Source organism: Nestor notabilis, unplaced genomic scaffold (genome assembly GCF_000696875.1).
Source record: "Nestor notabilis isolate BGI_N333 unplaced genomic scaffold, ASM69687v1 scaffold13818, whole genome shotgun sequence".
Classification (NCBI taxonomy): domain Eukaryota; kingdom Metazoa; phylum Chordata; class Aves; order Psittaciformes; family Psittacidae; genus Nestor; species Nestor notabilis.
Window position 1 is genome coordinate 55,494 of NW_009939695.1, and position 24,891 is coordinate 80,384.

The window sequence follows — 24,891 nt, forward strand, 5'->3', positions numbered from 1 at the left end:
CTGCATCACCCGCTTAAAGTCATTAGTTGAAGAGTACCTTTGATTTTATGCCATCATGGATTTGGCACAGCAATTTTTCATCTGAGTGTTTTCCACTTCAGCTGCATTAGGATGGGTGTAGTTGTATTTTAGGCAAGAGCATCATGGGTTGCTCTGCAGACTGTGCACAGCAGCCTCTGTGGCACAGATAGAGTGATGCACAAGTCTCGGGGGCACTTCTGCACCCCATTGGCATGTAGGTAGTGGAGATCCTCCTTTTTACAAAGCCAGACCCTGTACCTATATGTCCTGGCCTGAGAGGATCAGTCTGGTTTTGTGAGAGTAGTTTGAGAAACACTCTGTTTTCTCCAGGGAAAAAGCTACCTAGAGGAGTGGGCTTCATATGGAGTTGTTTGGTCAGCTTTCGTCTCAGCACTTCAAAAGTAAAAAGTCATGTTTATGAAACATTCTCATCCTTCCAGAAAATAATCAGCTGGGAGGGAAAAAAAGGAGAGTACCTGCAGCAAAAATGAATTAGAAGTATAATATCTTTTTATTTCATTTTGAAAAGGTTTCTGTGATTGTTTTCATAGTCCCTCAAAACGCTGTATTTTGTATGAAAAAAGAAGCCCTTGTTTTTTGCAGTCTAAATTCCTCTTTCGCCAATTTGAGCAGCTACAAAATCATTGTTGTTCTTTTTATCTTCAACTTCAGAAAGCCCAACTGGAATCATTGCTGAGAACCTTCTCAAAGCCAAAGAAATAGCCCTCAATGACTCTCGTGTTCCTGAACAGCTCAAGAATTACTTACAAAAAGCTCTCGATGTTGCTCTTGGGCTAGATCCCTACCTGGAAGCAATGGCAACTTCAAAGAGGTATAGATGCTCCTTTGTAATCTTGTGCATTTTTTTCTGTGATTGTATGAATATGTTCTTAGATCTTCTGTTCAAAATATGCCATAAAAGTGGGGGTAAGTGGAAGGAAGGAGAATGAGAGTTAATGGCACCCAAATAGCAAAGTGTGCACAGACACATATGTGTCTGTATGCTCCTATGGCCTCCAGGAGAGGAGATGAGAACAAAAAGTCCTGACTCTCAGTTTTGGATGATATTGTACAATTTGACTATTGACTGTGGAAATGCCTGTTTTGGACCATGTCCTGTAAAACACCAGCAATCCAACCTCCACGCAGTGCCCTCTGACAGGCTCAGAGAATGCACCCCTGGATCAAACTGGTGCTGGGATAAATAAAGAGTGAAGAAAACCCACACCTCTGAATCCACCCTGTAATAACAGCCTTTATATGCAGCTTTTATCTGCAAGCCCTCAACAAACATTAATTAATCTGCTAGCTAAATGACTCTAGTAACTAAACTAATTAATTAAACTAATTTAAGGTATCATTAATTCAGAAGTCCAACTGATACCCTCATTATTCTTTTCTTGAGCTACAGTATATTACCCAGCCATGTGGGGTCTGCTGAACAATTCCCATTTATCAGTATACATTTTGATATGTGGAAAAAGCCAGTTCTGTCTAAAATTGACAATGTGTAAACTGTTCCAGGCTGTGGAGTACGGGAACACTGAGCGTTCATTCTGTTGCTGAAATAATAGCTGATAGTTGTTTGACTTACGCTTGCTGTATGATAATAGCTATACATTATCTTATTAAAGTTGTTAAAGCATTTGTGAGGGGCAGAAAAGAGGTTATATGAAATGTTCTACACTTTAAGTCTTGGATTATCTGAGTGTGGCTGTCACGGGTTATGAATTCTTTCTCATTTTGCTAAGGGAGCTGGGGGGGAGCTATGGAAAAAAAAAGCTGAAATGGCTCTAAGTTCTGGCCTGCAGAAGTATCACCAGCTATTTCTGGTGGTTACTTTCTTCAGATAGGGTAATCTAATCTGTCTAGAGGCTATGGACTTCTTCCAGTTGCCTGTTCCCTCCTCTTTGTAATAGGTAGCATCTCATTTCATCCAGAGACATTGTCACAAGCCTGGCTTCTGTGAAATAACACCTGGGGATACCCTGGTTTTCTCAGCAGTTTGTGAGAAGAAACATTTTTTCCCTGTCTTGCAAAAAATTTTAGATTTTGCATCTTTTCTCCTAATCTGCGAAGAGAACTTTTTTAGCTGAAAAAAACCCCAACCCAACAAAAAAACGTATCACCCTAGAGTTGAACAAACCCTGGCCAGGGTATCTGGACCCATTTACTCCAAACCAGCAGCGGGACCAAATGAAAATGGGAAAGATTTGGGGTTGAAGAGAAATGTTCTCCTGCAGTCCCACAACCCCTCTTTCTTCCCAATCCATATGGCTGTCATAATGTTGAAATTCCTTTCTTTTCCCAGAAAAACTTCACCTGATCACAGCCCAGGGAACACTGGAGGAACTGAAACCAGAGTTAAGCTGCGGGAAGGACATGCCTCTGGAGTTTTGAATGGCAAGTTGGTCAACCAAGAGGGTAAAATTGCACTGGATTGGTGTAAAGGTCATCACTGAACTTCATCCTTCTCTACTCTGTATTGAGTGGGGAAAGGATGAATGGCATACAGGTGCTCAGAAAATGTGGAAAACTATTTAAGAAGAAACATAAGGACTTGATCTTCCTTTTGCATGAATTTTCCCTGTCCCCTGCCTCCCGTGCCCTTGTGTACATGCAGAAGCTTGCGAGTGCTTTAATTCACAGTGCCAGCCCACACCCCTTAGTGAGCAGCACATTGATCACTGTCCTCAGCAGAAGGGGAAGGAAGGGAAAAATCATGTTGTTCTGGTGGTGTCTGGTAGGGGTTTATGTGCTTTTGTGATGGAGGTGGCCTGTGGTAAGGCATCATACCTTTTCAACTAGCAATACCCAGGCTTGTATCCCCATACAAAGCCTATTACACTAAATCTATTCCCAGATTCATTCTTCCCAGATGTTTCTATCTTTTGAGTAATATATCATCACAGTGAAGTACTCTTATAATGTATTACACTAATACATTGTTCGAAGGACACCACTGATGATAAATTTCTTAAATGATGGTGCTGTCTAAGGATAATGACTCTAAGAGCAAATGCAAGGTAATGTAGTGATTTCTTTTTTTTTTAACCGGGTTCCAAAAAGAATATGGACACATCTTAAAGCCATTTTCATATGGGGGGAACATTAAAATATGCAATATTTCAAGCACTATTTAACAAGCACTTGAACAATAGCAGCATTGATGATAAAGGTTCTACATTTAAAACCAGTCCCTTTATTCTGTTGTCTTTTTAGCTGCATCTTAGGTGAAATTTTGACAGATTCTGTTGTTAAACCCTTATTTGAAAGTGTTTCAAAACTATATATATATATGTTTTAAATGATGACGTATAAGGTACATTTAAATCTCGTTGTGAACAAAGTACAGCCATTCCCATATTTTTATTTTTAAATGTTCGTTCTTGTCTTTCAACAGGCCGAATTTTTAGGATGTTTGTTCATATGCTCAGAGCCAGGAAGATTTTATTAATTGGCAAGCTTAAAGGTTACAGTATCCTTGCTATCGCAGAAGAATTGCCAGATGATGGCAAAATCTTTGCATGTGCAGAAGCGCCATATCTCGGAGCGAACAGCCAAGAAGCATTCGATTATTCCTCAGATGGCAAAAAGATAAGCATGCGAGTGGGACCAATAGCAGACACTTTGGAGGTAAAGTCGGTTGGAAGGGGAGTTTGGGAGCGCTTGTGCAGAGCAGATTAAAGAATTTCAGGCAGGTCCTATCTCCTGCGCACAAACTGCTAGATGATGACCTTAGTTTACTTTTAAATAAGCAAACATGGTCTTGCACTAGAGATATTTCTTCTTCACAACAATGTGTGATGGGACAGCTCTGTCACACAAGGTAGTTTATTTCCCTTTTAACTAAAATACTTCAGCTTTTTGATCAGAGGCATCAAAAGCTTTAAATGTGGGTCGATAGGTGTCAATTGCAAGATCTCTACTTTATACGCATGGGCTTTGTTTCAGGGCCTCTAATTTCAAGTATAAATCTGTGCCCTGCTGAGCTAGCTCTTGAGGACAGCCTTTTCCCAAAGTTCACGAGAATTCGGATAGTCTCAAAGAAGTTTGTGATTCAACCACAACCTCTCATTATATTCCCCCACTGAAAACACTGTGGGCAATTAGACCCCAAGTTTCTCACTTCCAGAGCAACATGATAGGCTTCAGACAAGAAAATGTGTCAGCTCTATTTGTTTCATTCTGATTAGTGACTTTGTTCCAGGAAAGAGAAAAGCTTATGATTTCCTGCAGCTAGAGGAGTCTCATGTTTAATTCCAGTTTATGGATCTCCATGATGTTGCTGCAGGTCCAGCACACTCACAGGTGATGCCCATGCCAGGTTCATTAAATACATAGCCTTTCTATCATTAATGCAAACCAATTTGATCTGATTCCATTTTCAATCTGGACGTGTCAGTATGAGCTTGATTGTAATTTTATTTGCATTAACAAGTACCATATTTATTTCTAAAATGAAATGGCCAGGAGCTTTCTGACCTCTGGCTCTCATGACCTCCAAGTTTGATAAGAAAGCAACAGAGAGCTTTGCCAAGTATATGAATAAACGAAACGTTACAGATCACCTGCAATGTGCAGCATTTAAAATCCCAGCTCCCTGCAGTGAGTGTGAAATTAATTGAATTACTGTTGCTCTCTAGTGCCCATTCTGTGCAACTGACTTACTGTGACTGAATTAAAATATCTAGAGGCAGGCAGAGTACATGCTGCGTAGAGATTAAAGAAGGGAGCAAAGACATGAAAATTAAATCCTTAAAACAGAATGTTGCAATTGATTTTATATCCTCCAATTGCAATGCGAAGGCACATCCTGACTCCAGTTCTGCAGGTATTCAGGACTTCAGATAGCTCTTGGAGCTAGTGAGAGCTGAGATGCTTGTGTTTGGCAGGAGAGATCCCAGCTCTGGGGACCTCTCTCTATGCAGGATTTTTTCACTGGGCTCTGAACTTCTATTGCTCAGCCTGGTAGATATTTTGTCATTGATATCAGGATTGTCCTACAGGTCTTAATCCACAATGGTCCTAACCCCCAATGGCTGTAAATGATGAAGCAATGCATTTGGTGGCCTCTCTGGTGCCTTTGCGTTTTGGGCTTATTGAAGTTTGCCCAGCTGGAGTGGGGCAGCTGTGCATGAAACACCCCTGGATGCATGGAAGAGGCTCAGGCTGTGAACAGCGTGTTGTTTTCCCTCCTAGAGAAGACCAGTTTAGGCTGGAGACCATGCAGGCTTCCTCCACTGCCACATGGGCATGCCGAAAGGCTGAGACAGTCATGGGTGGGATACGGGCCAGGGATGGCACAGCCAAGCTCAGCTTCATGGGGAGGTGAAGAACAACAGTGTTTCTGTCCCCCGTCATCTGCAGGAAGGCTGGTCTAGAGCAGAGCTGGCTAACAGTTGGTGAAAAGTGCAGTGAGATTCAGGAAAGCTGGAACAAGCTCTGCAAGGATTGTCTTTGTTGTCTGTGGTGTCTGTGTCTTTGTTGTCTGTGGTGTCTGTGTCTTTGTTGTCTGTGGTGTCTGCAGCTCTAGGTTTCATCCTAGTCCTTTGGAGAAATTAGAGGGCAGAGGTGGTCGCCCACCCTTGCTCTTTGGAGGTGTCTGCTGCAGCTTTCTTGCTGTGGTGACTCTGGCTGAATTTTTCTTCCAAGCTGCGTGCAATAGGGCAGTATTTCTACTTATCTGCTGCTGATCAGATTTTTGCAGCAGTGCAAGCTCCTGGGAGCAGTAGATTTGCCTCGCTGCGCCGGCTCCTTCAAAGCACAAAAATGTCATATGTTATATAAATAACCCTACCTGGCAGGGAAGTCCTTGTCTGCTGCATGAAGCTATGATTCAGAAAGTCCAGACTGCCAGAAGGTATATGATGTACTCTCACTTCTGGTGTAAAACTAGTCCACCCAAGAGTTACAGCTTAGCCTTGGGTGAAGGATAGCATCCAGTGCTGTGTCCACACCTCTCAGTGATGTCCTTTACAAGGAAAGCTGCCAGAGATTGCAGCAGTTACCACAAGGGTGAACACATCTGTGCCAGTGTGCCTCAGACAGCAGGGCTGTTGTGGTACCCATGTGGCTCTGGCTCTTCCACCTACAACCATGGCCCATCAGGGCTGTGAGCGAGTGGACAGCTGTGCAAACACAGCACATCAGTCCATAACAACACCTTGACCAGGCTTCCTGAAGCTTCTTGCTGCTTTTTTGTTTTATCACACAGCATTGGTGGTGTTGGCCAGTTTCTCTGTCTCTTGTCCCATATCAAAGTCAGCTGCAAAACATCTGGGATTTTCAGCTGTCAAAGGATGCTAAATACAAGACAGCGCTGTAGAGCTCTGTTATACAATGGGGTTTGTTTTGGTACCTGAAGGCATGAAGGGAAAAAAAACCACCTTTCCCATGTGTGAAGGACAGACACTGCCAAGCCAGGTTAGGTCCCCACCAAAGCATGTAGCTCACAGACACCATGGCACAAGCCCCTGTGCCCAATGACCTCTGTAATTTTTACGTATTTTGAAATGTGGACTGAGGGGAGGTGTTTCCCTGCATCAGTGTCTGGTACAGGTGCTGTCAGTGGGAATTGGCTACCTCTTCAACGTGTGCTGGGCCAGCGTTTAAAAACATTTCCCAACAAGCCCCTTAAACCTAAACTCTGCCGCGCTGTGCCTGAATAATGTGCCTTGCCACGCATCAGCTGTGAGCAAGAGGCCTGATCCTGCACAAAGAGCTTTCCTTTAATTCCCAGTGGGCCTTTGGTTGAACAATGAATGCAGGATTGAGTCCGGAGGGAATGCAAACTACCAGGAAATTATTCCCATCCATGATTTTGATCCTTCTGTTTTAAAATCGAAAACGCAACGCGAAAAATAACACGGTGTTTGCAGCCGATTCTGCTGATTGCAGGGCATTGTGTAAGCATGTCGGGGCTTTCTTTTTTCTTTTTTCCCCTCCTTTTACCAGACAGAATAGGTGAAGAGGTTGAGCTGCAGATCTCATTTCTCCTGTTTTGCTGCTTGTGAAGTCTGCCAACAGAATCCACCTTGACAAAGTCAAGGACTCTGCGTTTAATGTTGAACTGAGTGAATAAATTATGCATGAAATTGTGTCGGAGTCTCTAGTGTGCTCTAGAATTGCTCCTTTTGATATGAAAGGTTAATTCAGAAAGGAGTCCAAAATAGCTGGAAATTGTGGGGATAAGTGGATAGTATTCACTGTTGTGAGCTGTTATTACTAGAAATTGCATTCCCTCTCTAGCTTCCCTAGAGATTAAGCTTTGCCGGTGAATATAAACTGTACTCAATAGAATAGCATTTAGGAGTAACAAGAGTGTATGTCCACATACAGTAAAATATTCTAATGGTGTTTTAAAAGGAAGCTGTACTTTTTCATGTATTCTGTGTACCCTAAGGATGGATTGCTATTACATTTAGGTCAAGAACAAGGCATAGGGAAGGTAATAAGTTTTGAGTACCTCTTTATTACAAATATGCTGACTGTATGATCCATATCGAAGGAAGCGGACAGTCATTTTTTTCTGATTGAGTTTGTATGTGCCTTATGAGAGAGTGTTGTCTCTGATCAGGACTCCAATCAGGTTTTCTCTGAGCTTTGGCAGAAGATTCATTCATGTTTTTATTTGGGGTGTCCTCTCCCTGATCTTTTGCGTATGCAGCAACAGCGTTGCTGTGCCCTTCTCCATGCTCACTTCTGGTTTATTTCTTCAATGGAAGGCAGTGATAACGTTTTGGGGTTTTTTTAATCCAAAAGGAAGTTAATGACTTGCTGTAAGTAAAAGCATTAATTTTAGCCAAGTTTGCTCTGAATTAAGACACTTCTTGTTGCCATCTGTTACCATCTATGATGCCTCTGTAGCAAGGAGCAGGGACTGCACTGTAAACATTCAGGAAATTAGTTTCAGCAGCATATTTTTCAGGCAGATTATTTCCTTCTGGATCTCAGCTTTCCTCACAGTTGGAGATGTCTGGGCTCTGCCTCTCTCCTAGCAGAGGACAAAGGCATCTCCAACATGCTGTGAGGTCCCAGGCAGGACCTGGAGCAGTCTGCTCTGGGGGGACAAGGGTTGTCAATCCCTCCTCTTAAACCCCCTCATCCATTTTGAGAGGGATAGGAGTTTGTTCTCCTCTCCATCACTGCACTTCCAGTGCTTAGCTCTGCAGTCAGAGCTACCAGTAAAGCAGTTTTTTTCACTCTTGGCTGTCTTGCTTCAGCAGTGGGTTCTGGCAGCAAGGAAACCCTCTCCAGTGTGGTACCCTGGCCACGGCGCCCACCCGTTCCTGCAGCTATTATCCTCTTGTGTAGAGGCTGCTTTAGAGGCAAAGCTGGTTCAAGGAAATTAATGGATTCCCTTTATAGTCCTGGACCTGTTTACAGCTCAATATGGAAAACCCAACAGCAATCTTGAAGCTGTGGAAACAAGAAGCTCAAATGATGGCAGGGTCCTGGTACAAACTCCAATGCAGTGGTTCAGACATTTCCACAGAGGTGTCTAGTGCTAGGCATGTAGAAGGAATGAAAGGTGCCTTCATGACTGACTGTTCACGACTTGAACTGGCAAAATAGAAATGCCATCTAATCAGTGGCCTTGCGTACCCAGGTAGTACAAGGACGAGACAGGTGTGTGCTGGATAAATATACAACACAGGCACCCTCCTGGGATGAAAGCTGTGAAGTTAAAAGGTGCTTTATCTGTATCAGAAGGTAGATAAGAAGGAGATAAGCTATCAGCATGTAGGCAGTACAGAAGGAGGGCTGAAATGAGAAGTCCAGCTAATATCCAAAGAGCTGCACAACTCCATATGGACCTAATGAAGTCAGTGCATAAAAGTGAGATTCTTTTTCATTAGGGAGCCATAGCATGGAGCAGTAGTAACATATGTTCAGAGATGGCCACATCTGCTTCTGAATGTCTGCCCCCCACCTCCTCTGCCTGGGAAGGTTACAAGTCAGAAAGTAGTGATAAGTCATGATAATTACTTGACTTTTGCTTTGGCTCCTCTCTCTGGGGAATGAGGCCTCTAATCTCTCTTCCTGATGAACTCCTCCTCCCAGCTTTCATCTTCTGACCCTTCCTGAAGTTTCTACATTGGACAGACTGGCTGAGTTGCACCCTCATATAAGATGCAGTTCTGCAGTAGCAAAAATGTTCCTACTGCTTTCCCCCAGTATAGATCAAGAGGGAATCAGGGCAAAATTTTCTTATTGGTCATGAAATGAAACGATGACCCCAGGAAACCAGATGTCTCAGTTTCTGCTACTTTCACTATAAATGAGCATATATTTGGCCTGGTCTTCTTTCATTATACTATAGTGTCCAAAGGTGTCCTAAATGTGGACTTATGAATGCTTTTGGCAGAACTTCCGTGTTATCAAGCATTTGCAGTAAAGTGTGTCTTACCCAGGCTCTCAGGCAGGGTTAATTTCTTAACCACTAGCAAGCTTGCAATGAAACCAGTTTGCACAATGGAGTAATTCAGAGCTTCAGTCATCCACTTCCCACTATTTCCTAGTCTGATTGACACACTCCCTGCTTCAGAAAGGCTCCTGAAATCTCTGTTTGGGAGCCATCAAACTCACTCCCGAAAACAAATTAGTTTTTCACATTCTGTTGCCATTTGTTATTGATGCTTTCTCTCTAACATCTCGGGGGATCACTCGTCACTCACTGCGCACAATGTCTCCAAACACAAAAGGGAAATCTGGACGCAAGAAGTACTGTTAAAAGTTGTGGTAGAAACAGTGAGTTCTGGAAAACATAATTGTTTCTCTTTTCACTCGAAATGCCAAGACTTGAAAGCATTTCTGCTTGCCGAGATAGGTGGATGAGCCGTTGTTTCATTGCAACGCACACAGATGCAGTTAAATAGTCCCAGATGGAATCTGAAATATTCCATAGCAGCCTCTTGGGCAGCGAGTGCATTAACTGCCACAGGAGAAGGCTGTAAAGGCTCCCATCTGGTCATCCATCAACACTTTTATACATTATCATCAGCAGCCTGCTTGGAGGGAAGGTGTGCCACATTTCTGAAAATCCAATTAGATGATAGCAGCCAGTTCTCTTTTATCCTCTCTGTTGCTGAGCCATCCAAAGCATTTTTTTAGATTAAAGAAACATCATTTTCCTTCATAGGAGCTATGCTGCTTTATCTCTATCATGACCTGTTCTTTTATGTGCTTTATAATTCTATTATTAATTGGGATTTCAACCATTTTCCTGCTACTGAAGTGGGACTCACTAGTTTGCAATTCCCAGGATCAGCCTTATGCCTCTTTTTCCCAGACTGATATAATTGCCACTTTTCAATTTGTTGATAGCTACTCTTCTGAGAAGAGATAACTTATTGCAGCACCTCAGCTACAGGGTTTGATGCCAGTCCTCTCCCTTACCCTGATAGATCAATTCGCTTTGACTCTAGGTATGCAGATGTTTCTGCTGTGACTTTCAACACCACAAGCTGGGATGAATCATTCTCCTTTGAATCCTGATTTTCTTTGAGAGGTTTAGAGTTTGGGACATCTGCATTTCTGAAGAATTGTTTGCAAAGCACGGAAAACTCCCAAGATCTCCAGAAGTAATTCCAGCAGTATTACCTTAAAATAACAGGGTTCCCTCTGGTTTGGGTTTTATATAAAGGACATTATAATGGAAAGACTTTAAATTTTCAAGTAAATAAAGAGTGTTTTCTCCAACATAATTTTTTTCCAGGCATTACATGCTGAGGATGAGGACTTTGATATAGTCTTTATTGATGCTGATCAAAGGAATGCTGTTAGCTACTACAGCTTTGTCATGGATAACCACTTGCTGAGAATGGATGCAGTGATCTGTGTAGAGAATACACTTATGAAAGGACAAGTCTACCTGGAGAATGTATCTGATGAAAATGTACTAGCTGTCAGAAAATTAAACACAGTGATTAATTCAGATCCTCGTGTTGAGCAGGTTAGTGCAATGCAATTGGCTAAGGTGTCTGTGGTACTGTATCTATGGATTTTGCAAAGTACTCTTTAAAATGTTTCTTTTGTTGGTGCCATTATCCAGAGGACCTAAAATGAACTCAAATTTTATTATCATTCACCTCACTTGAGCTCTATGTATGAGTTTCTATATTCAGAAATGGCCCCTACTTTCTGTCTGTATCATACAGTGTATGAAAGGCAAGATAAAAGTGGAGCACTTAAGAGTGAATAATCAGCTCTACAGTACAACCAAGGAACTGCTGCTCTGCTTTAAACGCTCTGGAGGCTGTAGGGCATCATGAGCACAACGGGAGCCAACAAAGTCCTACTCCAGCAGGAGAAGAAATGAAGTAATAGGATGCATAAACAATATGTTGTGGTTTGAGAGGCAAAATCAGACACATATCCTCCATGGCTTTACTGCCCCAGGGCAGCAGCTACCAGCCTGCAAAGCTTGCTTGCGTGCCATGGCTGCACCAGTGTGGCTGAGGGGCTGCTGGGAGCCATGGAGCATGACTGGATCCCTTGTCTGCTGTTCTGCACCATAAGGCTGGTCCCATGGTCGGATAAGTGAGGTCTTCCACCTCCTTGGGAAAGATTAACGACAATTTTCCATGCCCTGAGCCTCACTGTTAGCTATTCAATGCAGATAAATAGTGCGGGTTTTTTCACATCTAATGTTTGATATTGGTATTGAATCTCCAACACAGTGCAGCTTTCACTGAAGTGTGATAATGGTACCAGAGAAGGTAGGTGGCAAACCCACTGATTCTCATCTATGGGTGCAGGACAGATGTTCTAGCAAATGCTGAAGAACACCAAAGTGTTGCTAATTATGGTTTGCTGAGCTCCAAGAATAAGACTGGATTATCTTCATGACAGCATTAACCAGGAAGTGGAAACCCAGAAATCTCCATAGCTGACACCGATTTAGAAAACAGAGACAAAACTGCATTTTTTTTGTTGCTGGCATTTGTGGAAGCTGTGAGTTTGGGAGAGGAACGTGAGCGAATACAAATGCCTGACATATTTGTGTTGGAAGGAATTTCAGCTAAAGCATAGGAGTAGGAGAAAAGCTGCTGTGGCATAAGGAAGGAGGGACTATCCTTCATATCAGTGGAATTCGGGTGATAGAAAGCCAAGTACAAAGCAGTTGAGAATTGTATATGTTTGTGTTCCGTTTGCAGATAATTCTACCTGTGCAGAGTGGACTGAGCATCATTCGAAGGAGCCCTGCACCTCTAGATGCATTGATCGAATCCAAGGTGTGTATTTCCTTTCTGTGAGCACTCCTGGGGGAAGCTGAGGTCAACGACAAAATGACTTCCAGGGGGTTGGTGACAAGAGCCCAAACTTGTGTACTGTTGTGCCACGGTGCTGTGCAGCGTGACTTACCAGCTTAGGGCTTGGCAAATATTAGCCTCACTAGTCCGGGGTTACACTGAGGCTATTAAATGCTGATTCGTTGCAAAGGCTTTTGGCTCAGCCATACTGGCAAGCTGCTCACTGGGTATCCAAGCCCAGTGCTCTCCAGTCCTTCCCGTGCAGGGGAGTGTGGGCAGATGGAGCTGGGGGCCAGCTGTAATGAACCTATGCAATATTTCTGTAGTAGATCTGTTTCTGCCTAAAGGCAGCACATGATGCCCTCCTATGGTCTCTGAACTGAACGTTTTCACGGCCTTAGATTTTGTTTGCCCTGTGGAAAAGATGGTGCTTTTATCTTTCTCAGTTTTATACAGTGGGCATCATTCAGCTATAATGAAATTCCCATCTGGAATCATAATGGCCTAACTCAGTAAATCCAGACCCAAACATCCTGATTGTTTTGCAGTTTCTGAGTGCTCCCAAAGCTACACCCACCGGTAATTCCTAGCATTTCAAACTCAATATTTTAAACATCTTGTATTTTCCATTTTGATTCCAGTCAGGGGGAAATGATGCATGGCAGCTGATCAGATGACAGCTTGGTTTAAGTTATTGGCTGATATCTTTATTTGCGCACCAGCCTTGTGAAGATATTTTGATTGCGCTCCACTTGAGCCAAATCTTGCCTTTGGAAACTTGTTCTTAGCCTCTGTGCCTTCCTGGAGCCAGCTGAGCCTCCGGGCAGGATTGGGCCCTGGAGCTGAAATAACTGGAAGGCTTAATCAGTCATTTTCTAAGACATTGTACCTGACCTATCTCCCATGGGAAGCTGAATCAGGAAATACCATACCTTACCCTCACGTGAGGGGAGTGGTTGGTGCATCTCCCCAAAGCACAGCCTTTCTTGCTGCTTTGTCTTGCACATTAGTGCTCCTGCTGAGGATGGTATCTGGAGGGATAAAGGTGCTTTTTGGCTTGAATTAGTCATACCTTTTCTATTAAATAGGGGGACAAGAAGACATGGATCCCTGTTTGTGCTCGCACCTCATTCTCACAGGCAGAGTTCTTCATAGCTATCACTTACCTAGCTTTACACCTTATCGTGCAATGTATATATGTTTTTCTTTTAGAAAGAAGTGGTGAGGGATGATGTCTTCTGGGGTTATAACAGGCACCGCATCCTTGACCGGCTGCGTTTGGATGGCAAAGTGGCCTATGTCACAGGCGGAGGGCAAGGAATCGGGAGAGCCTTTGCTCATGCGCTGGGGGAAGCCGGTGCTAAAGTGGCTGTTGTGGATCTGGTCCTTGCAAAGGCAGAAGCAGTGGTGTGTGAGCTCAGCCTCAAAGGTAAGCATGCGACTGAGCTGCAGGTCCTGCTGTATGGTCACTAAGCTTCTCCTGCACAGGGTGGATGTCATAGCCTCTGGATTGCATTGTCTCAGCAAACAGTCATCGATACCACATCATCTATGAGTTATTTATCAGTGTAAAGTCAACCAGAGAGGCAAAATCAAAATTCCTTGCCAAGAGTGCCCAAAGGAAACACAGAAGGGAGACATGACTGACAGGGACAAAGAAGGGCCACCTCTTGCCAAAGAGATCTGTGTAACCTGCGTTGAATAGAGATGGTGTTCCTCAGAATAAAACATGCAGCAGCCAAGGTACCTCAGGCTTCCCTAAGGACTGGTGACTGACATGGCCTACCAACTCGTTAGCACATACCCCCTCCCTGGCATCTCTTCCATACCTAATGTCTGGACCATGAGCCAAAACTCTAAAACAAGTTAGAGGTATTGTCAGCCTAAATCTCTCATTGTGACCCCAAACTGAAGCAAAGCCATTTTTGAAACGCTCAGCTATAGTTCTTTCAAACATGCATACAAGGTCAGATATAGGAACAAAATGCTAATAGACATAATAACTAAAATCCCCCCGAAGAGGTAAAATCTCTACAAGCCACTTCTATTCTAGCAGTAAAAACAGAAAATGTAACATAAAATTGAATTTCCCCCTAGAGTCATGCTAAATGCAATTGTAAAGGGGAAAAAGAAAACTGGAAATACAATTTTAATGAGGAAAGAAAGGAAGTGTATCTCATTTTATAATTCCTTTTGTGAGATTACAACCGAGCCTTCTCTGAAGTTCAGTACTTCATTGCCTCTAAAGACAGAGCTTTACCCAGGAAATTTTCACATTCCCATTTGGATAAAGTCACCAGTATTTGCTTCCACTCTGACTTCAGAAAAGGATTGGGCCATTGTTAACCATATTCTCCAGCAAAATTGTCCCCTGCAGATGTATTTCTATCACCCTGTCTCAGACAACATCCCAAGGAAGAGTTGAGGAATGGTTCAGTTCTGGTTGTGATACCATTGTTATCTTCCCCAGAGAATATCTTAAACAAAAAGTGTCAGCCTGTGTGATCCCAGATTTAGTAAGCAGAGACACTTTACACGGAGTATCAGTGTTAGACCTTTGGTTTTACTGGTTCAAGCTTTCATTGCTGGTCTGATCCCAAATAACAACCTAGAATAGAAAATGTCCAGCTCCTATTACAAATTCTTGAGTCATCCAGTCCCTCCTTCCCTGAAGCTTTTCATTTTCTTATGCACTGAAGCCATATGGTCTTGGCACAAAGTAGCTGTGCCCTACAAGTTAACTTGCCTTTTGGATATTTTTTCACAGTGAGATCCTGCATATCAAGTAGGGCTATTCAGATAGAAATGGGCTACTTGATAGAGCCATGAGACTGTGGATGCCAACAGCCTATTTGAAAACTAACTTAACTTATCTCCAGGGCATTTTCAGTAGAAGTTTGATCATCCATCCTTCAGTGGCTGCCCTACATCTCTGCTGCTTTACCGGTGGGCTGCAAGCCCAGAGGAGGTGGGGGAGTGAAACAAAAGTGCAGTCAGAGAGGTCATGAGGCATAGCAAATATTATTGCAGTCTAAAGTAAAGAAAATCTCACTTTTCAGTCTTTACACATCTTTATCCTTTGAGGTCAAATACTCTCTATCAACTTGACCAGTGCAGATGGTCAGGGCACAGCTATTCCATCTCATGACGGGTTTTGAGGTTTTAAATTTATTGTCATTCCTTGTTGGAACAAAACCCAAACTTTGTAATGCTTTTGTGAAAGGGAATTATATCCAAATGCCTGTTTTTGGAAAGGATCTGAAAAGGTCAGGTTTTCAATATCTTTCTTTCCAGAGGTAACTAAAGAGTCTAGCCTGGACCTCAGAAACTTTCCCTTGAAAACTTTTGTTGAAATCAGTATGTTTCCATGAAACATTTGGCTTCAAAGAAGTAACACACTCCGTTGGAAATAAATGTTGACAAAAAGGTTCAGCTAGCCTTACTTTCAAAATATTCACTTGAGTAAATTGAAGCAATCATAGTATTAATACATATTTTTCCTGCTATAATACACACAAAGGAGCTATGATTCCCCCTTCCCCCCACCTTGGTTGTGGATCTCTATCTCAAAGTTGGAACCACAGTGCCCCACGTCATTCCCATACTGATACTTTTCCAAAACATTTTGCTCAGCTTGCTTAAACCCACTTTGCTGCTTATACCAAGGAGCCCTTTACTGCCTTTTGGGACAGTGCCATCACTTCATGATGAGTTTTAAACATCAGAACCTCTGTGATCTCAATTTCAGCTTTGTTAGACAGCTCGGGTGTATGTCCCTTGGCTACTGGGGTCTTTGTTTTTAGATCCTGCGTGAATACCTTTTTCTACAGTTGCTAATGGATCCTGACAGAAGAACCAAAAATGATGAAACATAACCAAAAAATCCTAAGGGTTACCTTCCACTACATACGCCCCTGTCTTCAGGGGGAATCACTGCCTGTACCTTAAGGGAAGAATCAGGCCGAAGGGAATTTTAAAATGTGCATTTTCACTGTAAACTATGCAAATGCCTTCTACACAATGTCACTTCTGATCTTCTTGTCTACATGCGATGTATTACTTCTACTTATACTGAGAGACTAGAGATGAAGCCTGTGGCAGGGGGCTGAGTACATGTCCCCTGAAGAAGGACACTGCAGGCAGATTCGGCACATCGATGTCTCTCCAGCACAGAGCCACTGGGGTCCTCTCCTACCCCTCTCATCACAAAACTAAACTGAGTACTGTAGAGATGCACTGACGCCATCATGCATGTAACGGTGCAACCATGTATTGGGTTTCTTACCTCTGGTCAGGACTAGAGGTTTTAAGCTATTTTTCCATAGTTTGTTTATTATTTTTAACAGATGGTTTTGAGGGGACAGTGGAGAAACAGAAAGTGCTTTTTTCCCCTCTCTCAGAGTGCAGGGGTATCAGCTGAATTGATTTAAGGTCAAGTGTGGGACACTGGTTTGAATTGAGCATGCCTTCACTGCTTCTTCACTAGACACACGTGGCACTTTTTGTCTTATTTTTATGAACTGTCGTTAAGATGAAGCCATAAATGGGAGAGAGTTGGAGGGCAAGTGAAGAGCCTCATTCTGTTACTATTAGTATCACGCTTGCACCCGTTTTGTCTGTAAATCGAATAAGAAAGATTGCAGCAGTTCCCTCTACGTTGCATGTCTTGATAACAATTAGGAGGAGCAATGGGAGCTGTCTGACTATTCTTATTCTTTCAGGATATTTAGCATAAAACCTGCTATAAATTAACAAGTCTTGTTTTGTGGCAGAAGGTACATCCATTTTTGTAGGTGGCTGTGTTATGGGTCTGCCCTTTTTTCTGCCTTGGACCATAGCTGAAGGCCAGAGGGGATGTCAGCTCCCATGGCCTGGCATGGGGAGCATTCCAGACCAGCATCTCCTCAGGGTGAGCTCTCTGGCAAGCTCCTGGAGGCACTGGAGATGAAGAGGAGCTTTTCTATACAAAAGACTCTGTCTTGTCATTTTCTTCAAACATCACTGGGCAATTATTGCTTTGCCTTGCTTTCATGGAAGCCTCCATCTCAAAGCTTCATTCTGGGAGAGTCTTCTCCTTTTTTCCTATGATAGGTTTAAGGCTTCTTTTAAATATTAGAATGATCTAAAGGAGTAAGCAGTGAGTGATAAATTTTCTGTTTAAATAGAAGTAGAAAAATCTTGCTTCAACAGCTGTAACTTCCTCCCTCTGTGCTTTCTGCTTGCAGACTGCTGATCTATGGTCTGTTCCCAGTGGCTGCCTCCCTCCTTGTGAGTGGAGGCCCACTTCACCACAGCCTTATTTAACTTTCAGGATGGGTATAATCCCATTGGCAAAAGGTGCTTATTTTGTTTAATATTAATGGTATTTAAAGCTGATTTTGATAGTAAATTAGATTAAGCTATTTACAGATCAGCACTGTTGTAAAAGTCAATGCCTGGAGTTTTCTAGGAAAAAAACCACAACTTTTGCATGTTTCATATCCAGTAAATGTCTTAATTTCTGAATGTTTGTGCTATTCTGGTAGTGTGATTTGCAATAAATAAGGCCAGACATCATGACTATTGTACCTGTGAACCTGCAGGTATGCCCAGTTAGCTCCCACCTGAAACTGGTTTGGTTTTGTCTGAGTTTCCCAGCTGTGTCTGGATGCTGTAGTTTAACCAGAGAGCACTTTTTGGATAAATTGTTTTGATTTCTGCAGCATCCTGGGGGAAACTGGCATAAAAAGCATCTAAATTTGAGCAAATGAAAGTCCTTGGCTTTCTCTTGCTGCTGAAGGGTTTACCGTCCACTCCCCGAGTGATACTCACTGGAGCTGCTCAGGGATGGGGAAGCTGCAGTTGAGGGTTTGGACAGAAGATGGTGCAGTGTTCAAAGCTTCGTCCTGGTGGAGTGGCACACTCCGCTCCCACACCTGGGTTTTGTGTTGCCCTCCAACACGCAAACCTCGCACCAGTGAGCAACTTTATAATAGCAGTATTACAATAACAAACTCACATTTTGCTATAATTTGTGGAGCAGTAAATTAAAGTGGCATATAAATAATACATATATGAATGAATAAATAATCATAAACCAGAATACTTTTCTTTCTGTGTGAATTCCTGTACTGACTTTGTCACTCCTATATTAACACAGGGATTAAAAGCATTGCCATCGCAGCAGATGTAAGCAAACCCGAGGATGTGCAAAGGATTGTGGATACGATTGTATGTCGCTGGGGCACAGTTCACATTGCGTGCAACAATGCGGGAATCAATATGAACTCTGCAAGTGAGGATACTTCCTTGGAAGAATGGGACAAAACTTTTAATGTTAATTTACGAGGATTGTTTTTGTGCTGCCAAGTAAGTGTGAAATGCTGTAATGGTTTGTTTTGCAAATGGGTAATCAGTTCCTAAGCATTCACTTTACCAATAGTTTAATAGCACTTCACTATTAATAATCACAATAAAATCAGTCCTAGATTTGCTGGAGTTAGAGAGATTTTCTTTACATCAGATAAAGCAAATTTTTTTACAGATTTTAGTCAATATTTTCAAAAGCAGTTGGTACTTACTGGCTGCCCAAGGGCAAGCATTTAAGCATGGCCAAATTTTTTGGAGGGTTATTTGATATGTCCTGAAACCAAAAAGCTTTGGGGACCATTCCTAACATTAGTGATTACTTTGAAAAAATACTGCCCACAATGAAGAGGGTCTGAAATGGCAATGGGATTTTTCCTGCATCAGCCATTTTTATACCAAGTTTTTATATCAAGTGCTTAGAAAAAATGTGTTAGCACATAAACTCTTCTGAAAAGTGAAGACTAATTTATTATCATGTCATTATTAGCACAATCACAGAAAGGGTCACTGGTCTTTCCTTTAATTTCTGTCACAGGCTGCAGGCCGCATTATGCTGAATCAAGGATATGGGAAGATAATTAACACAGCATCTATGGCAAGTTTAATAGGTGAGTGATGAGAGCTAACAGTTGTGCTTCAGAATCCATATTTTAATTACTACCGATGCTATTTGAATCAATTAAACCTGTATTGGGAAGGAGTAAATCACTGACATTTTGTATTAGAGGAAATGTACTACAAAATTTTTATTGATATCATTTTTCAACATTTGCCTGTCCTCTATGTTTTAGAGCACTTATTACTTTTTATAGAAGAGGTGGAGTCACCTTCCCTGACTCTGAGGCACTGACGGCACAAGAGAGGTGCTGATGCGCTCCCCTGTGATTTCAGGCAGATGCGGTTGAGTGTGGGAAGCTGTGCCCCTATGATGTTTACAAGCCACCCAAAAGCTTTTTGCACTGGTTTTCTCCCTGGTACCCGGGGTTTTATTTCATTATCCTTGCCAACAGGTGTCTCCACCAACGCTGCTGAATCAGCAGCATCGTCAAAAGCGCCAATAAACCATTGTAACATATGGAATGAAATCCCTACTGCTGAGCTAATCTGGAAGGCAGTTACATGCTGGTGAACTGAAGCCCATGTAACAAAAATTGATCAATTACACAAATTAAGCATAGCCCTTTAGGAATTTATTTTATTGGTCTGGACATCTGTTGCAGTATTGTCCAAATCCAAAAATCAAATGGTGCCTTGGGTTGCCAAGTTAGACAAGAAAATCTAGTAGCTATAAAAGTACAACCGAAAACCCCTGTATTAATATCATGTCCATCTGCTGAATGTTATATAAATATGCAGTCTTTTTATTTTCCTTCAGAATTACATTTATTTTTACTGTGCCCAGTTTGACATTCTGTGACATTCTGCTCAGTTTATTGCACAGTAACTTTAAATGTTTCTTCAGAACTGCATTTATAATGTTGTTGTTAATCTTTTCTTCTTTTTTTCAAGTGTCTTTACCAGCTGTTTTACTTATGCTTAAACACAGGCACCATCCCTCTGCCCTGGCTTTGTAGAGTTACAAAATCTCCCAAAGAGAAATAGTTTTGAAAAGAATTTAGAGCTTTAAATTTAAAATGCCCCAGACCTTTCATGCTCTGCTCTGCACAGCAGGGCTCTGGTCTGGGCTTGGGCTGTGACCATCCACATCATCGTCACAGACCAAAAGTTCCCAGGAGGTATTCCACCCTAGAGAACGTTCCGAAGCTCTGGAAACTGGCACCGGCTGGGGGTCTGCTAGTTTGGCACACAGCTCCCACCCTCCCTCTTGCTGCCCAGAAATGATCTCTGTGGCTTAAGGAAAGGCATCTCCCAACTCCTCCATCAGGTGCTGGTACAGGTCTGCTGAGCCAGCAGGTGATGCCATTCCACCATAGCATCCATCCCAACCCCAGCTGCACCTCCTTGGTTGGCATGCCAAGACCCACATGGGTCATGTTGGAGGGCAGTATTGGTCCTGGGGCAGGAATGAATGCTGGAAAGCAGCCCTGAGAGCAGCCTGGAAGGGTCATTGCAAGATGTGTTTAAATGTCATTGAAAGTTAATGCATGCTAGGCCAGAAGTTAAGAGATGAAGAGATGTGTTTACCTTCTGAACCTGTTTTAATCTTGGCATTGAAAAAATCTAGTAGTTATAAAACTACAACTGAAAACCACGATGTTCATATCATGTCCATCTGCTGAATGTTAAATAAATATGTTGGTTGGTTGGTTATTTAAGTATGTTGGCCAACTGGCATAGTATGAAATGTTTCTAGAAATAGTTAGGGGATATTTTTTTTGTTGTTGTTGTAGGTTGAGTCCTTCCTCAGAGATACAGGGAAATGAGGAGACACTTAGCAGGGTAGGGAGGGTTTTGTTTGTGATTTTTTTCCCAGATACACTGCTCAGAATCAGTTTTAATTAATTGAAGATGAGCCGCATACATTTTGCATATGTGCATTTTGATTCTGGTATTTCACTGGAGTTATTCCAGACGTATGCTTCAGCAGTGGAGACGAGGCTGCTGTGGCTCTGCGGTTTGCCTAGGTGTAACTCAGATCTATAATCTTTACAGTGCATATCTTTAGTGGTAAGTGGTCTGGTCTTCTCTATCTCTGTGCACCTCTCATTAACATTACATGCCTGCTTCAAGGTCAAGCTAGAAGCCTTATGCGCTGAAGAACGTTGCAAAAACACAGTGTCAGGTTGTTGTGGTTTAACCTGGCAGGCAGCTAAATACCACGCAGCCATTCACTCGCTGCCCCCAGAGGGATGAGGGAGAGAATGGGAAAACAGGTAAAACTTATGGATTGAGATAAAGGCTCTTTACTAGGACAGAAAAGGAAGGGGAAATAATAAGAATGGTAAAAGAATACATAAACCAAGTGATGCACAATGCAATTGCTCACCACCTGCTGACTGATTCCCAGCCTGTCCCTAAGCAGCAGTCAGCCCCCACCAGCCAATTCCCCTTAGTTTTATTGTTCATCATGACATCATATTGTTATATCTCTTGAGTTAGCTGTCCCCTCTGTGTTCCCTCTCAGCTTCTTGTGCTCACTCACAGCCTCCTGGCCAGAAGGGCAGCATAAGAAACTGGAAAGTCCTTGACTTAGTGTGAGCACTGCTCAGGAACAGCTAAAAACATCAGCGTTATTAATATGACTCTCATCCTAAATCCAAAACACAGCACTGCACCAGCTGCTAGGAAGAAAATTAACTCTGTCCCAGCCGAAACCATGTCACAGGTGTTTAAAATGTAATGCAGCTGATGTTGGCAGCATTTTTGTCTGCTTTCCTCCCATCTTCTCTGTCTGAAACAGGAGTGAGTGTCCTCACTTCCCAGAAGCCTTATAGATTCAGATTGTTTTGTGTGAGTTGGAGGGGTTGCAGATTTGTTCTTCTTTCTGTAAGAGACCACATTAGGTAAGGGAAGAGGAGGTGGTGTGGGGTGTTCAGCCTCAGAAAACCCACCCAGTGCCAGACCTTTGCAGCACCCATTGGCTTCTTCTTGAGCTCTTCCAATTGAGAGGGTCTAAGTGTCTGAGGATGGGGAAATTCCATCTTCTGCATTACCTTCCTTCGATAGTCTTCTGAAGACAAAAAGCATTTACATGGAAGGACCCAACAATCCAGTCTCAGCACCCACCCCAAATTGGAAAGTCGATCTTGATAGCTTGCAACAACTTGCTGTTCTCACCAATGTGCTCTGGAGGTGCAGAGCCAGTGCCAAAACTCTTACCCTCTTAGCAAATGGCGAATGATTTATCACAGACAGACATGTTTAGAAAGTTTAGCAAAGAACTGCTTTGGGGAGGTTACAAGGTTAACTACCGAAGTTGTATGTAACTTGGAGCTGATGCATGGCAATTAATCAAGAAATTACGTTCTACATCTTTTTGAGAGCACACACGGCGCGCTGCATCAGGGGGCAACAGGCACACGCAGCGGGCAAAGTGGTTCTGCTGGCCGAAATGGGAATTATTTCATATTGCACTAAAGATGAGTGCAGAATAAATGTTGGCAGAGGGGGGGCCATAGTGTGAAATGCTCTCCTGTAGCAAGCGAAAGGCCCCCAGATTCTGAGCAAACCTTCGGCACATGCAGTAAAAAGGAACACTAAGAGTTGCTTCCACCATGTATGTGCTGTAAATCTATTCACAAACATTTATGTTCCAGGAAAAGCTCTTTATTCACAGGCTCAGTAATTTGCAGCAAGGCTTTTGGCTCTTTCAGAGTTTGGAGTAACTCAATTTATTATCATCTTCTTTTCACCCTTTAAATTGACATACTCAAAACCAATAGTTTTAGTCAATAAAAGCAATAGTGGATGTATTGATATACCATAGATGGTAGTGATCTAGAACTGGTGCACCAGCTTAACTTAATAAATTAAGACCAATTTAATGCCATCTACTGATGCTGCTTATGTGCTTCTATCAAAATGCAGTGGGGTTTGCCTGCTGTACCTTACACAAAGGCAACAATTCACTTTCTTCCAGGGTTCAGCGTTACCTAACCCTGCAGGCTACAATTGCTTGCCTTTGTGATTACTGATATTTAGCACTGATTTTCCCCACTTTCCCTCCATGAAAGAGTCAGTGGCGCTCACTACCAATACAGTACTAATTACAGATCAGTGCTTTGCACTGAATTTGTTTAATGACGTCCTAATGGCAGCCAGAAAAGTCCAAAGAGAGACACTTTGTGGGTGTAAATCCCAGCAGCCCAACCAGCCCGACTCCTGTGGGTTTAAAGCACTTTACACCCCCCGGGGATTTGTCCTTAAGTAGCTTTCCCGGGAACGCTGCAAGTGTGAGAGCTGGTGGAGGGGCAGAGCCACCTGAGCACGCAGCACTAACAAGCTTGAACATTGTAATTAGCAAGCCGATCATTTTCCCTCGCTGACTGACATGTGACATCTCTGAAACACTTTCAAAAGCCTCACATTTTGAAAGTGGTGGGTGTTCTGCATTTTTGGGGCGCACCTGTGCTCACATCCACACAAACACTGATTAGATAATGTGATGTGTTTGCTTCAGACGATGGATGAGTTAAAAATTACGGAGAATAATTTGTTCCAAAAAGCTTTATATAATATCATATAATATGTTATATAAAATCTATTATGCACTTACATCGTACCATTATGCTACATTATATTTTATTAGTATTATAGTATACAAGTATTTCGTATATAAACATATATATGTGTATAATATATGAATGTGCATGTGCGTATATGATTATTTATCTTGCTTGGGAATAGTCAAATATTGCAGATGTATTTTTAGTACACTGGTTTTGGCTTTGCCCAAACATGGCACCTATTAAATTTGTTTCTTTCCCTCTTTCTCTTTTTCCCACTAGCCCAGCTGCTGAGGCAAAAGTGTTAGATGGCAAAATACAGAATTAGAGTTTTGTGTTGTGGGTGGCTAAATTCTTGTTGCTCCCTGCCTGGTATCAGGGAAAATGGTTCATCTCAGTGCAGGGACTTGCCCATGTAGTGCCTCAGCTATCTGAATTTGTGGAGAATAAATCATTTTCTATTTCTGAATCCCTTCTAGTCCCACACCCACAGAAGCAGGTGGCATACAACACCTCAAAAGCCGGGGTCGTAAAATTAACACAGACATTAGGAACCGAATGGATTGACAGAGGAGTAAAAGTCAACTGCATTTCCCCGTAAGTAAAATGTAGTCTCATTTTGAAAGTACAAAGAGAATGAAATGTTCTAAAAAGCTCAAATGAACAGTATCTCAGCAAATAAAGTTTCTAATTAGCAGGTGGATTGCATCCCTTTTTATGTTGTCTTTTCCTTAACAAAGGTTTAAATACTTAGAACCAAGCCTGCTCTGTTGCTGTGTATACTCAGGGATTTAAGAAGAGGTTTTAGCATTTGATAATAGGTTTTCCAATAATGTGAAGGGTAGTTTTTAGCATTTCTCTTCCAGATGAAATATTTCCTTAGTCTGTCCAAGCCTTCTGCGGTTAAAGAAAAGGCTTTTGACACGTAATAGACAATACTTCTTTCCCCTTTTTACTTGAGACAAATATATAGGCACTTTAAAAGCCACATTGTACTGCTGTAATTGAGCTACTGTTCAGCTCTGACAATCACAGGAGGCCAGGTGTAATTTTGTAAATATATATATATATTTATTACAAATTACATTTTCCTTATTTTTAGATACTTAAAGCTGTATGTTTTATTTTGTGGCATTTAT

The 24,891-nt window shown here is 42.3% G+C and overlaps 1 protein-coding gene across 1 annotated transcript in view; it reads left to right on the forward strand.

Annotated features, from left to right (window-relative positions):
* Positions 1-24,353, forward strand: part of LOC104409958 — a 28,760-nt gene extending 4,407 nt beyond the window's left edge. Inside the window, exons 2-10 of the mRNA XM_010019997.1 lie at positions 694-853; positions 2,333-2,445; positions 3,425-3,657; positions 10,742-10,978; positions 12,183-12,262; positions 13,505-13,707; positions 18,418-18,626; positions 19,162-19,234; positions 24,232-24,353. Of these exons, the coding sequence (XP_010018299.1) occupies positions 694-853; positions 2,333-2,445; positions 3,425-3,657; positions 10,742-10,978; positions 12,183-12,262; positions 13,505-13,707; positions 18,418-18,626; positions 19,162-19,234; positions 24,232-24,353 (1,430 nt within the window). The remainder of the gene's footprint in view (positions 1-693; positions 854-2,332; positions 2,446-3,424; positions 3,658-10,741; positions 10,979-12,182; positions 12,263-13,504; positions 13,708-18,417; positions 18,627-19,161; positions 19,235-24,231) is intronic.
* The last annotated feature ends 538 nt before the right edge of the window (positions 24,354-24,891 follow it).